Raw genomic sequence first — 14,828 nt, 5'->3', positions numbered from 1 at the left:
ACAATTTTGTATAATAAACTCACTCTTTCGTATTATGGTTTGGGAGATTAGGCTTAAAGAAAAAAACGTGTACAAATGCTATGGGTTTTAGGCAGAAACAAAGAATAAGAAAAAAAATAAAAATCACGACAGAAACAAAACCTGTTCCGACGGTAGGTCGGAACAGCTAATAATAAAAATCTCGACGAAAACAATACCTGTTCCGACGGTAGGTCGGAACAGCTAATAAAAATAATAAAAATCTCGACGAAAACAATACCTGTTCCGACGGTAGGTCGGAACAGCTAAAAATAATAAAAATCTCGACGAAAACAATACCTGTTCCGACGGTAGGTCGGAACAGCTAATAATAATAATAATAATAATAATAATAAAAATAATAAAAATCTCGACGAAAACAATACCTGTTCCGACGGTAGGTCGCAACAGCTAATTATGCATACAATGTTTTATTTTTGTGACGACCAAAGTCCATGTGTCGTCTGGTCGGGATTTTGCATGTTGTGCAATGCATTACCAGAAATAGTCAATTGCGTATTACATGGGAATTTACATTTCAATCGTCGTACAAACCATCCATGTTTATTTCACTCCACGACGTGCATTGCGATCGGTTGATTAGTTGCCTTTACTACGTACTACTGGTGAATATAGCTACTACTTGATCACTGATCAATTTAATCAGTTTATTCTGTCAAATCATCATCAGTACGACTCAATTTATATGATGGGGCTTCTTCAACGTTATACCAAGATCATGAAGATGGTTGTGGTGTTTGCTCTTCATCTTTTTGCAGATACCTTAGGTAAGTGTAGGGCACCAGTAATAATTATCTCTCTACAATAACAATAACCTATGCCTATAAATCCACCATGATTTGTTCGAACACATCCAGCATCTACTTTGTCAGAGAATGTTACACACTGTGTAATTCAAAACTTAACACTAAACTTCGATTTGTTATAATGTAGACCCAGTTACCGGGTGTTTTTTTTTTCCGAAGAAAAAAAAGGAGAACGTACAGTAGGCTATACTTGGTCTAAACTAAAAGCCTACATTAAGAATTAAGAATGTTCATTAAGTCTATGTTAAGAAATCATTTATTTGAAGCTGCTTATTTGTAATCTGCTTATTTGTAGTTTTTATCTTTCTCTCAATGTACATTTTATTGTTCTCTTTAAAAAAAATGACTTATGAATATATTATTGTAATAATGATTGTTGTAGCTGACAACGTTGATGACCTTTGCCCCTCGGCGGATATGACGTCGGGAAAGCTGGTAACCTCTCACTTATCCGTCCATGGTGTCGAAAACGTGCTTCCGCTGTGTGGCATGCAGTACATTGTACCAGTTATGGCAACTTTGTACCAAGGAATGCTTGCTGCTAGTCAACAACAAGGAAGCAATTTCATGTAAGCGAAAAGTAAAATAATAATAATAAAAAGTAGATAGATCGCATTCCGAACCGTTGACGCAATTGCCCTCTTTTGTTCAGGTTCCCGGTTTGAATGTGTATACCTCTACTCAATGCTACATCATTAATACACAATTGCATCTACAACATAAACATGCGAACTTAATTAATACAATCATACACTTCGTTTTTTTTCTGTCGTTGTATGGTTTTATAATGTAATCGCTATTCTCCAGTATGGTCCAGTAATCCATCATTTCATACCGAACATCCTTTGTCCTCGTCACTTCACTCCTATTGGTCCATAGCCACCAATTGTTTCTGAAACAGAAACTTTGATTGCTATAATTTTCCCGCTTTTTCCTGGATCCTTCACTTAATCCCTTTCCCCTCTTTTTTTCTAGAAATAGATATGTACTTCAGTTTATGCCTCTGAAGAAGGTCCAGTTTTGATCGAAAGTTAATAGGCCATCTACCCTACTCATTGTATATATTTTTTTAAATATTTTATAGATAATAATGATAAATCACCAATAATGACATATATTTGTTTTGAAATCTTAATCGATTTATTGCAGGTTTACAACTTCAGTGCATCCAACTGATGGACACAAGATAGAATCAATCAATAATGTTTATTCAGTCGATCCATTTGAGTGGGTTCTATTTGACTACACGACCAAGATGCCTTCAAAAGAGGGTAAGTTGGACTTATTTTTATGCATAGCGATTGGTTCACATGGTATTGATATCTTTATCCATTGGTTGACAATGTCACATGGTGTTTATACTCTTTCTTCATTGGTTGATCTAATATCACATGGTAGTGATACTTTTTTTCCACTGGTTGATTAAAATGTCACATGGTATTCATACCCTCTGTCCACTTGGTTGATTTGATGTCACATGCTATTGATACTCTTTTTCCATTGGTTGATTTAATGTCACATGGTATTCATACTCTCTGTCCACTTGGTTGATTTGATGTCACATGCTATTGATACTCTTTTTCCATTGGTTGATTTAATGTCACATGGTATTCATCCTTTTTGTATATTGGTTGATCGAATATCACATGGTATTGATAATTTTTGTAAATTGATTGATCTAATGTCACGTGTATTAATACTTTTGTCCATTGGTTGATCTAATGTCACACGATACGAATCTGTTTTTTTTTTTTCAGGAGTTGATTTTATCGAAGTCACCAGTGAAAGCGCTTACCTCTGGCAGTACGTAAATACATCTGCTGGTTATGATTTAAACTACACTGGTAAGGACTATGTCAAGTTTAGTTGTGTAGACAATATTGCAACTAATGAAGTCGTTGTTGCAACGAAAACTTATGAATTTTCCGCAATGTAATTAGTTTTAGTCTTTACCACTACCTTTCTTAGTTTGACAATTTCAACGTAGCGCTGTGACCACTCCTGCTTGCTCTTTTGTTCCTCAATGATGTACACTTTATACTTTGCCTAATAGACAGGACCAAGTAATGTTTGAAGCTTTGCACGGTGTCGATACAAAGGAAGAAACTAAAGTATAGATGACAATAGTATGTTTGCGAGTAAAACCATAAGGGGGGTTTCAGCAACCAGGGCCCAATTTCATAGCGCTGCTTAGCGGCCGATTTTGTGCTTACTGTCCGATATCCATTTCATAGCTGCTAACCGTTAGCACACGATGCTTACCGTACGAAAATAAATGATGTCACAATGTAAATCCACGGTAAACACGCAATATGGCCGCCAAATTTTCCTTCTAACCTGTGAAATACGCTTGCACCTTAGCAATTTTTATGCTATATAGTAAGCACGCAAATGTGCTTACCTTTAAGCAGCGCTATGCATGAAATTGGGCCCAGAATATTATTATTGAAACTAACAAAACGATGTTTACCCTTCTATTGTTACTTCATGTAAAGGTCCGTGCGGTGGCCCATCTACGATTGCTTTCCTGACCGTCTCCAGCGAAAACACAAACGATGCCTTCGAACAAGTTTGTAGCCGGCCTATTTTGATCCAAGCCACTGGTCCTACGGCGTTTACTCTCCTCCAAGACGCACATGACCAGTTACCAATTTATGTAAAGTAAGTGTACCAACTCAAATTAATGATCTTAATCCCTGGTGCAAATTTAACACTGTTGAAATCGTTGCGGTATCCGCTGCTAAATGGTAGGATTCGAACTGCCTCTAAAACTACCGGATAATCTCGGTGGTCTATAGTTGGTAAGGCTTGCTATAAATTGGCAAAGGTCGTGGGTTCGAAACCCACCGAGTAATATGCCTGTGACTTTCCACATTTACAAACATTGGTGTAAGGGTGTAAGGGTTAAACCACAACATTATTCTTTATCCCCGGTGCAATTGGTTTTTTTTTAAATCACAGTAATGCTTTGACGATAATGTACTACACATTGTTTTATTTCGGATACTAATGTGTGGATTTATTTTCTTCAAGGGCGGTTCTTGATATGCAAATGAACACAGTGACGGAGATTAACGGAGTGCCCAATGTCAAAGGAAAAGCTTGGACCGGGTACTACGCGGGCTCCAATATGATGATACCTAACGGTAAGTTTGTTTTCATTAATTATGAGGTTTAAAAAAAATCAACACATTACAGATCGAGCAACTGCACTAATACACGCCCTCTCGTGTCAGCTATTTGCGGATCCAGTGAACTGCTGATCGGAACCCGAGCCTAAATATCTGGCGTCATACATAATCACCTTTGACCCCCGACCCTGACAAGTTGCGTCATGCTCTATTTTTAACCGTGGATGATACCTGACCTAAGATTTTTAACAAGAGACGTCAAGGAATCTTTGGTCAGGGAACTAGACTAGACCAGCATGCACCTCATTCAATAGTAAGTGCGTGCGCAATGGATGTTTTAATGCGAATAGGTCTTTGAAACGCATTTTGTAAACATTGTCATAACATGTCACATGAAATAATATACAGTTTGTTTTGTTTTTGCTTCATAGATCTGGCGATGACGAATGTCAGCAATGGGGATCATGTCGTCTTCCGTTATGAAGAAGTGGATGGTGAAAATGATCCTGTAAATGTTGGGGCGCCCTCTGCTGGTCAACGCAGCATCCTGCTTTATGCAGTGATGTTGTTGACAACGGTGATGCCTTTGATGTAAAAAGTAAATCCCAGGTAGGAAGATTTGGGTATATACATGAAATATCTCATTTCGAATGTTCAATTGAATGGAATTGTATAAATTAATTGACAAAATTGTAACAAAAAGGAATTTTATGTAGCTACACAATTTTGGTTGTTATTTCTATAATAATTGAGTAGTGGTATTTTGAAAATGTATTCTTTTAAAAGACATCCTCTACGAAGCTTAGACTGATCATAAATCAAGTCATTAAAGGTTATTTTTATTCCTTAGATATTTAATATCAAATGTTTTTACAAAATTACAATTCTTATCATTGCATTTAGGGTTAGATTCGTCCTACAGCTTCCTTTAATTTTGTGCTTTGCAAAAACCTCTTGCATATGACGTCACAAGACTGAAACGGCACCCTCACTGAGTAGATCAATAAAGGATAGTCATTGTCTGATAGTTGTATATAACTTTTTTTAAACTGTTAGAGGAACCGTTTTAAACCTTTCTTGCCAATTTTTCATTCTTATGTTTCTTTATTGCTGGTTAAGTTTATTACTTGCTTGATGGGAGGGGGTGTGGCTATTTTGCATTTTTACTCATTTTGCGTCCCTGCTTTTAATTATCTTTCTGTTTTTGTCTTAATATTCTTAATGTCTTTATAGATTAATTGTAAATAATTATAGACTTTTAATATAATGGCCAAAGATACAGGAATATGTCCCTGGCTTTTGTTTTGAACTGTATATGTTTGTACTATGTGTTTTATGCCGAATAAATAATAATAATAATAATAATAATAATAATAATAATAATAATAATAATAATAATAATAATAATAATAATAATAATAATAATAATAATAATAATAATAATAATAATAATAATAATAATAATAATAATAATAATAATAATAATAATAATAATAATAATAATAATAATAATAATAATAACAAGCAAAGGAGAGCTTTTGGTAGTATAAAACATTTTGAGAGACAGCCCCCTCTGAAGTATCGTAGTTTTTGAGAAAGGAATAATTTCACACATCAAAATATTTGAATTGATTTTGAGACCTCAGCTGGGGTCCCGAATTCAAGCATCTGAAAGCACATAACTTCGTGCGACAAGCAGGGTGTTTTTCTTCCATTATTCTCTTGCAACTTCAACGACCATTGAACTAAAAATTTCACATGTTTGTTAATAAGCATGTTTAGATACACGACTGGTCTTTGACAATTACCAAAGGTGACCACTGCTTGAACACATCACACGATATAGGCAAACCCAAATTCTGAACATTTTCATATAAATGTACTAAAAGGAAAGTGAAATCGCTAAGCTTCAAATAAGCTTTTAAACTAAAAAATTTTTTCACGGTTTTCTTTTAAGATTCCAAAGTTTAAGGTTTCAAGTTATCAAAGTTTTTAAAATTGAGGTCAACATTTATACATCAACATTTTATTATATATGACTTACAGTTAATTAACATTTGAAAAACATCGTTTTGCATTGGTAATTAAGTTACAAAATACCAATACCGGTATTTAAATTCATGTAAATATCTTAAATTAACAGTTTGTAGACAGAGCAGATTAAAACACTAAGCTTGCTGTGATGATCCTAAGAAATGAATACTTTTCTCTTTTCCTTATCGGAATATTACACACTGTAACCCCTACCCGTTCCAAGTCAAAGGTCAAATAAGGTTTTTAGTAGCCTCTTTAAATATCCAAGTGCCCCCTGGATTTTGAATGGCCTCTTTAAATATCCATGTGGCCCCCTGGATTTTGAATTGCCTCTTTAAATATCCATGTGTCCGCCCTGAATGTTGAATGGCCTCTTTAGGTGTTCACGTGTCCCCTGGATTTTGAATGGCCTCTTATAGTATACATGTGTCCCCTGGATTTTGAATAGCTTCTTTAAATATCCTTGTGCCCCCCCTGTATTTTGAATGGCCTCTTTAAAAAACCATTTGTCCCCCTGGATTTTGAATTGCATCTTTGAATATCCATGTGTCCCTAGCTAGCTGGATAGCCTTCCTTATCCTTGTGCCCCATCCGGACCCTCTGTATTTTGAATGGCCTCTATAACTATTAATGTATCCCCTGGATTTTGAATGCCCTCCTTAAATATCCTTGTGCCCCATCCGGATCCCTCCTCTTTTTGGCTAAGTTTGTGCTCCCGATATTGACTTTGTTCTCCCAACGGTATTTTATGGAGAAAAACAGTATAGTTTTAACATTTTGAAAACATCTTCAAGAAAAGTTGCTATTTATAACCAAAAACAGTACAAAACTAAAAATTGTTTATTTAATTGTGAACCTGTTTATTTTTGGTTATTTGTCAAGTATCTTACAATTTTCATTATGGTCTGAGAATTGCTCTCGAAACAGAATTTTAAAGCAATAAGTTTTTGTTTTACCATTTTTTTTCCATCAAATCGTGAAAAACATGCTGTAGATTTTACGAATCAATCTAATTTTGCTATGCTTACGTTTTAAAAATAGATAAATTCCACTTATTTGTTACAACATATCGCACATTTTGACGCGTTTGAGTTTCAAGGGATAAACAAATCTACCCCTCCTACTTTTTGGTTGGTTTTGAGCAGCAAAGGATAAACAAATTTATCCCTTCCACTTTTCAGCTTGATTTGAGCACCAAAGGATAAACAAATCTAACCCTCCTTTTTATTTGCTAAGTTTGTGCACCCGATACTGAGTTTGTTCTCCCAAAAATATTTTATGGAGAAAAACAGCATAATTTCAACACTTTGAAAACATCTTCAAGAAAATTTGCTATATATTACCGAAAAAGGCAAAAAATAAAAAAAACATAGTTAATTGTGAACCTGTTAAGGACTACATGTACACATCAAGTTGACATTTTATGTATTATGACTTATAGTTAATTGACACTCGAACAAAGTCGTTTTGCATGTAGTTAAGTTACCAAATGAAACTTTATTGAAATATTAACAATAATTATTACATGGCCGAGTGGTTAGAGAATCAGTTAAGTTCTGGTGATTACAAAGTCATCGGAGTATGGGTCCAAATTCCAATTATGACACTTCTGTCTTTGAGTTTGATGTTTCAATTACTTCTCTTTACCTAGTGGTATATATAATGCGAGGGCAGACTTCATTAGAACTTGAAAAAAAAATGGTTACTAACTAATGATAAGTGCATAGCGGTTTTTGTAAAAAGTATGCTAAAAAAAACAGTACTTATTTGAATTATGGTTAAATAAAAAAAGAGGGAAAACATATTGGATTTTGAATGGCCTCTTTAAATATCCATGTGACCCCCTGGATTTTGAATAGTCGCTTTAAATACCTATGTGTCCCCGGGGATTATGAATGACCTCTTTAAGTGTACATGTGCCACACTGGACCTTTAACGGCCTCTTTAACTATCCCGCTAGATCCAGCGTTTCCCATTGGATACACTGAACGTGCAGTGAAATATAAGATGCAGAAATAGTCACTGCTCTCAAGTCCGCAATAGAATTTGACTGCGTATCTGTGTGAAATGACAGAGGTCAGAGGTCAAATGACACGCCGGTTTTGCAAATCGAGCCTTGAAGAATGTTTTCAGACTTTCAGGCTACCCTTACCTCTAATCGAACGACCACTCTCGCCCTAGCCCCCGGGGCTGACCCGGGTGAGCCTCTGGAATGACGTCAAAGCTATTCGAACGCATGCACCAAAGGCAGACCGGGGTCGACCCAACGAAGCGAAACGAACGGACCGACCGACAACCGATGACGGGTAAGTAGCCATCTATACCTTTAAAGCCGTAACCCGCGCCATCTTTGTGTACTGAAAACAGTCGTTGTATATTACAATGATGTGGGATTTTCCCCTTGAATCACCTTTACAGCAGGTATATAAAAACGCCCTACAAAACTATTCCATGTTCATTTCCCCCCGGACGTGCATTGTGAGCGGTTGTATAGTTAACTTTACTTCTAAGAATATAACTACCACTTGATCACTGATCAATTTAATCAGTTTATTCTGTCAAATCATCATCAGTCTTCCTAAAGCTACGACTCAATTGATGATGGGGCTTCTTCAACTTTATACCAAGATGGTTGTGGTGTTTGCTCTTCTTTTTGCAGATACCTTAGGTAAGTGTGGGGCACCATGGCTAGATGTTATAATTATCTTTCGTCAGAAAACAATAAACCACTATACTTATCCACCACCACTCCTCTGTTTAAATACACACTGGGCACCTTTGGTAATTGTCAAAACCAGTCTTCTCACTTTGTGTGTCTAAACATATGCATAAAATATCAAACCAGTGAAAATTTGAGCGCAATTGGTCGTCGAAGTTGTGTGCTTTTAGATGTTTGATTTCGGGACTCGAACAGAGGTTTCGAAATCAAATCAATTTTCGTTTAGTAATAAATAACTTCTTCAGCTATACGTCACTTCAGAGGGAACCGTTCCTCATAATGTCTGATACTCTTAACATCTCTCAATTGCTTTTAATCAAGTATTTATTTTTATGTCAACAACTATTTTGAGTAATAGTGTCCAGGGCCTTTAAAGTTAAAAAATATACTAAAATGATACTTGAGTAAAATATGTGTTTTTGATCTGTGAGCTTTCGACTGATATGTGTGCCTACATGAGAAAATGAAACGCTTTCTTTCGAGAAGGGTTATGACAAAGAAACGACAATGTAACAAGTATACAATTGTTTCTGTTTGTAGCTGACAACGTTGATAACCTTTGTCCCTCGGCGGATATGACTTCAGGCATGGGGGACGTTCAGCTGGTAAATTCTTACCTATCCGTTGATGGTGTCGAAAACGTTCTTCAGCTGTGTGGCATGCAGTACATGGTGCCAGTTAAGGCAACTTTGTATCAAGGAATGCTTGCTGCTAGTCAACAACAAGGAAGCAATTTCATGTAAGCGAACAAACATAAAAAAATAAAAATAAGAACGGAATGAAAGAGAAATAACAAAGAATGAAACACCCATTCTATGTAGACAAACAGACCCACACACGCACTCAAGCTTGTTTACGCCTGCAACCGTGGACCTCCCATAATTGTCTTTTGTACACGTTTCCAACCGTGAACCTTTGCCGAACGTGGAGTTATTTCCCCCCTTTGTTATAGGTGACTGGTTTGAATGTGTATCTTCAATATTTTCAGCAGTCATCTAAAGTGTGATATATTATTCTACATCACCTTATTTACGTAAACGGTGAGCAGGTGTGTACCCCTAACACGCGGACATACATTTCCCCTTTAAATTTATGCTTTTTAGACGCAATTTTCCCGGCTTGTACCTCTTTGTATTAATTATACATTATATTATTTTTTTTTTAAATCGCAATTGATGTCCTTCAGGTTTACAATCAGTCCAGTGGATCCAACTTACGGACACTTTATTGAGTCAATCAATAATGTTCCTTCAAACGATCCGTTTTACTGGATGCTGTTTGAAAACGCAACCAAGATGTCTTCACTAGTGGGTAAGTTGGACTTATCTTTATACATAGCGATTGGTTCATGTAGTATTGATACTCGTTGTCTATTGGTTGACTATGTCACCTGATATTAAAACGCTTTCTCCGTTGGTTGATCGAATGTCACGCGGTATTGATACTCTTTGTCCATTGGTTGATCTTATGTCACATGGTGTTGGTACTCTTTCTCCCATGGTTGATCTAATGTCACGTGATATTGATACTATTGCGCCATTAATTGATCTATTGTCACATGGTATTGATACTCTTTGTCCATTGGTTGAACTAATGTCACATGTTCTTTGTCCGTTGGTTGACCTTATACCACGTGATATTAGTACTCTTTGTCCATTGTTTGATATAATGTCACGTGGTATAAATACTCTTCCTCCATTGGTTGATGTAATGTCACACGGCATTGATACTTTGTCCATTGTACTCTTATGTCACGTGATATTGATAGTCTTTGTCCATTGGTTGATCTTATATCAATAGTGTTAATACTTTTCGTCCATTGGTTGATTTAATGTCACACGGTACTCATACTCTTTGTCCATTGGTTGATCGAATATCACATGGTATTGATAATCTTTGTCAATTGGTTTATCTAATGTCACATGATACGAATCCGATTCTGTTTTTTGTTTTTTCTTTCAGGAGTTGACTTTATTGACATCACTAGCGAAAGCGCTTACCTCTGGCAGTACGTAAATACATCTGCTGGTCATGATTCAAACTACACTGGTAAGGACTATGTCAAGTTTAATTTCGTTGGCACAACACCGCAACTATCGAAATAGTTGTTGCAATGAAAGCCATGCATGGTTAATGTACATTAGTTAGTCTTAAAGTGCCACCACTACCTTTTTTTAAGTTTGGAAATTTTCTAAACGTAGCGCTGTGACGTCTCCTTGATTGATCTATTGTTCCTCATTGATGTACACTTCCAACTCTGCCTTATATGCTCAGCATGAAATATCTTCCTTGTTTAAAACATGCTTACAAACCAAATTTCCAGTTGGTGCATATTGCTTGTCACTGGTATTCAGCTGTTGTTTGCTTATCCTAAAAACGTGGAAATTTGGTTGGTAATCCTGTTTTTATCAAAGGGAGAAACTTCATGCTTACAGGCTTTATGAAATTGGGCCCAGGAATTAAGTATTGTTTGAAGCTTTGCATGGTGTGGATACAATATTATGAGGAAACTGTATACATTATAATAGTAAACTTTCGACTACAACCAATAAGAGGAGAAGGTACAGCCGTTTGATGAAGACGAGCAGAGTCTACTGTGAAACGTCGAGACCACACCGTCTCTTCTCAAAGCCAACACTCACACAAAAGAGATTTACATGGTTGTTCACGAAAGTTTACTATTAGTTTCTTCCTAGAGAGACCGATATTTGAAACTAACACATCGATGTTGACCTTGCTGTTGTTACTTCATGCAAGGTCCGTGCGGTGGTCCAACTGTGATTGCTCCAACCATGCCACTATTGTATAATGTCGCGTTCCTGACCTTCTCAAGCGAAAACACCAACAATAGCTTCGAACAAGTCTGTAACCGACCTGTTTTGATCCAAGCCACTGGTACTACGGCATTCGATCTTCTCCAAGACGCAAATGACCAGTTACCAATCTATGTCAAGTAAGTGTACCAACCAAAATTAACAAGCTTTATCCCAGGTGCAATTTTTTTAAATCGTTGTGGTTCCCGTTGCTAAAACATAGAATTCGAACTGCCTTTAACTACCGGGAAATCTCGGTGGTCTATAGTTGGTAAAGACAACTTCTCTAGATTGGCAAAGGTCGTGGGTTCGAATCCCACCAAGTAATATGCCTGCGATTTTTTTTCCAAAGGCATATTGTACACAGTGCGAACACACATTGGTGCTAGGGTAAAACACAAATTAATATTCTTTATTCCCATGGCAAATTAAACATCTTAAGTGTACACGTTTTTTTAAATTACAGTAATGCTTTGACGATAATGCACAACATACTATTGTTTTATTTCGAATGGTAATTTGTGCGTGCATTTATTTTCTTCAAGGGCGGTTCTTGATATGCAAATGAACACAGTGACGGAGATTAACGGAGTGTCCAATGTCAACGGAAAAGCTTGGACTGGGTACTACGCGGGCTCCAATATGATGATACCTAACGGTAAGTTTGTTTTCATTTATTATGAGGTTTTAAAGAAATCAAAACATTACAGATCGAGCAACTGCACTAATACACGCCCTCTTGTGTCAGTTAATTGCGAATCCAGTGAATTGCTGATCGGAACCTGAGCCTGAATATCTGGCGTCACACTTACGTTCCGACATAATCACCTTTGATCTCACATTACTTTACATGGCGTTCATGGTTCTGGAGATTTGCGGTTAAATCCGACGTACATGGGTATACATAGCCAAATGTTCTTATATCCTTGTGGATTTAGTAGGGCAGTGGACCAATCTACTAGACCTAAGGGGTGCATGCTGGTCTAGCTAGCGATAAGGGCCCAATTTCAGAGAGCTGCTAAGCACAAAACATTTCTTATCATGACATTTCTTCCTTGATAAAAACAAGATTACCAACCAAATTTTCTATGTGGTTTTCAGCGGGATAAGCAAACAACAGCTGCATACCAGTAACAAGCAATATGCAACACATTTGGTGGGTAATCCTGTTGTTGTCTAGGAAGAAATTTCATGCTAAGCAAATGTTGGTGCTTAGCAGCTCTATGAAATTTGATTTGATATGAGGTTTGATCGCTAGCTAGACCAGCATGCACCTCATTCAATAGTAAGCGCGTGCGCAATGGATGTTTTAATGCGAATAGGTCTTTGAAACGCATTTTGTAAATAATGTCATAACATGTCACATGAAATAATATACAGTTTGTTTTGTTTTTGCTTCATAGATCTGGCGATGACGAATGTCAGCAATGGGGATCATGTCGTCTTCCGTTATGAAGAAGTGGATGGTGAAAATGAAGAAGTGGATGGTGAAAATGAAGAAGTGGATGGTGAAAATGAAGAAGTGGATGGTGAAAATGAAGAAGTGGATGGTGAAAATGATCCTGTAAATGTTGGGGCGCCCTCTGCTGGTCAACACATCATTCTGCTCTATGCAGTGATGTTGTTGACAACGGTGATGCCTTTGATATAAAAAGTAAGTCCCAGGTAGGACGGTTTGGGTATATAAATGACATAATTATCTCCATTTGAATGTTCAATTAAATGGGATTTTATTCATTGAAAAAAGGAATTGATAAAGGAATTTTATGTACACAATTTTGGTTGTTATTTCTAACATAATTGAGTAGCGGTATTTTGAAAATTAATATCCTTTTAAAAGACATCCTCGATGAAACTGTAGACATGATCATAAATCAAGTCAATAAAGGTTATTTTTTATTCCTTAGATATTTAATATCAAATGTTTTTACAAAATTACAATTCTTATCTTTGCATTTAGGGTTAGATTCGTCCTACAGCTTCCTTTAATTTTGTGCTTTGCAAAAACCTCTTGGCAAGACTGAAACGGCACCCTCACTGAGTAGATCAATAAAGGATAGTCATTGGTTGACAGTTGTATGCGAGACGTGTTTCAACTTTGACCTCAGTGATGGCGGCAGTGCAAGGGGGTTTACATGTAAAACACTATGATCTTCTAAATTTACTTCTACCACATGTGTCTTAAAGGCACTGGACACTATTGGTCATTCTCCAATAGCATAAATATTTACTTGGTAACAAGCAATGGAGAGTTGTTGGTAGTATAAAACATTGTGAGAAACAGCCCCCTCTGAAGTAACGTAGTTTTTGAGAAAGGAATAATTTCACACATCAAATATTTGAATTGATTTTGAGACCTCAGCTGAGGTCCCGAATTCAAGCATCTGAAAGCACATAACTTCGTGCGACAAGCAGGGTGTTTTTCTTCCTTTATTCTCTTGCAACTTCATTGACCATTGAACGTAAAATTTCACGTTTGTTAATAAGCATGTTTAGATTCACGACTGGTCTTTGACAATTACCAAAGGTGACCACTGCTTTAACACAACACACGGTATATGCAAACCCAAATTCTGAACATTTTTATATAAATGTTGTACTAAAAGGAAAGTGAAATCGCTAAGCTTCAAATAAGCTTATAAAGCAAAAGATTGTTCACGGTTTTCGTTTACGATTCCAAAGTTTAAAATTTCAAACAATCAAAGTTTTTATACATCATATTTTATTATATATGACTTACAATTAATTATTATTTGAAAAACATCGTTTTGCATTGGTAATTAAGTTACCAAATAAAATACCAGTACCGGTATTTAAATTCATGGAAATATCTTAAATGAACAGTTTGTAGACAGAGCAGATTAAAACACTAAGCTGTTATGATCCTAAGAAATGAATACTTTTCTCTTTTCCTTATCGGAATATTACACACTGTAACCCTTTCCCGTCCCAAGTCAAAGGTCAAATAAGGTTTTGAGTAGCCTCTTTAAATATCCACGTGCCCCCTGGATTTTGAATGGCCTCTTTAAATATCCATGTGGCCCCCTGGATTTTGAATGGACTTTTTAGGTATACATGTGTCCCCCTGGATTTTGAATGGCCTCTTCAGGTGTTCACGTGTCCCCTGGATTTTGAATGGCCTCCTATAGTATACATGTGTTCCCTGGATTTTGAAGCTTCTTTAAAATCATTGTGCCCCCCCCCGTATTTTAAATGGCCTCTTTAAAGATTCATGTGACCCCTGGATTTTGAATGCCGTCTTGAAGTTTCCTTAAATGCGCCGCCA

At 36.5% G+C, this 14,828-nt stretch overlaps 1 protein-coding gene across 1 annotated transcript; it reads left to right on the top strand.

Annotated features, from left to right (window-relative positions):
- Positions 1-517: 517 nt before the first annotated feature.
- On the top strand, positions 518-14,754 carry LOC139949144 (uncharacterized). Its single transcript, XM_071947546.1, has 14 exons — positions 518-806; positions 1,228-1,414; positions 1,995-2,116; positions 2,603-2,689; positions 3,341-3,506; positions 3,879-3,991; positions 4,408-4,567; positions 8,542-8,678; positions 9,270-9,468; positions 9,916-10,040; positions 10,692-10,778; positions 11,487-11,682; positions 12,088-12,200; positions 12,946-14,754. Exons 1-14 carry the CDS (start codon positions 725-727, stop codon positions 13,191-13,193), a joined length of 2,022 nt encoding a protein of 673 aa, XP_071803647.1. The 5' UTR covers positions 518-724; the 3' UTR covers positions 13,194-14,754.
- Positions 14,755-14,828: the final 74 nt, after the last annotated feature.

The sequence above is a fragment of the Asterias amurensis genome, chromosome 16, assembly GCF_032118995.1.
Source record: "Asterias amurensis chromosome 16, ASM3211899v1".
NCBI lineage: Eukaryota > Metazoa > Echinodermata > Asteroidea > Forcipulatida > Asteriidae > Asterias > Asterias amurensis.
The sequence above is the reverse complement of the archived record's forward strand: the minus strand, read 5'-3'. Positions and strand labels throughout refer to the sequence as shown.

Coding starts and splice junctions, on each gene's coding strand:
- LOC139949144 (XM_071947546.1), top strand. CDS start 725: ATGATGGGGCTTCTTCAACGTTATACCAAGATCATGAAGATGGTTGTG. Junction 2,117..2,602: donor CAAGATGCCTTCAAAAGAGG/GTAAGTTGGACT, acceptor TTTTTTTTTCAG/GAGTTGATTTTATCGAAGTC. Junction 3,507..3,878: donor CAGTTACCAATTTATGTAAA/GTAAGTGTACCA, acceptor ATTTTCTTCAAG/GGCGGTTCTTGATATGCAAA.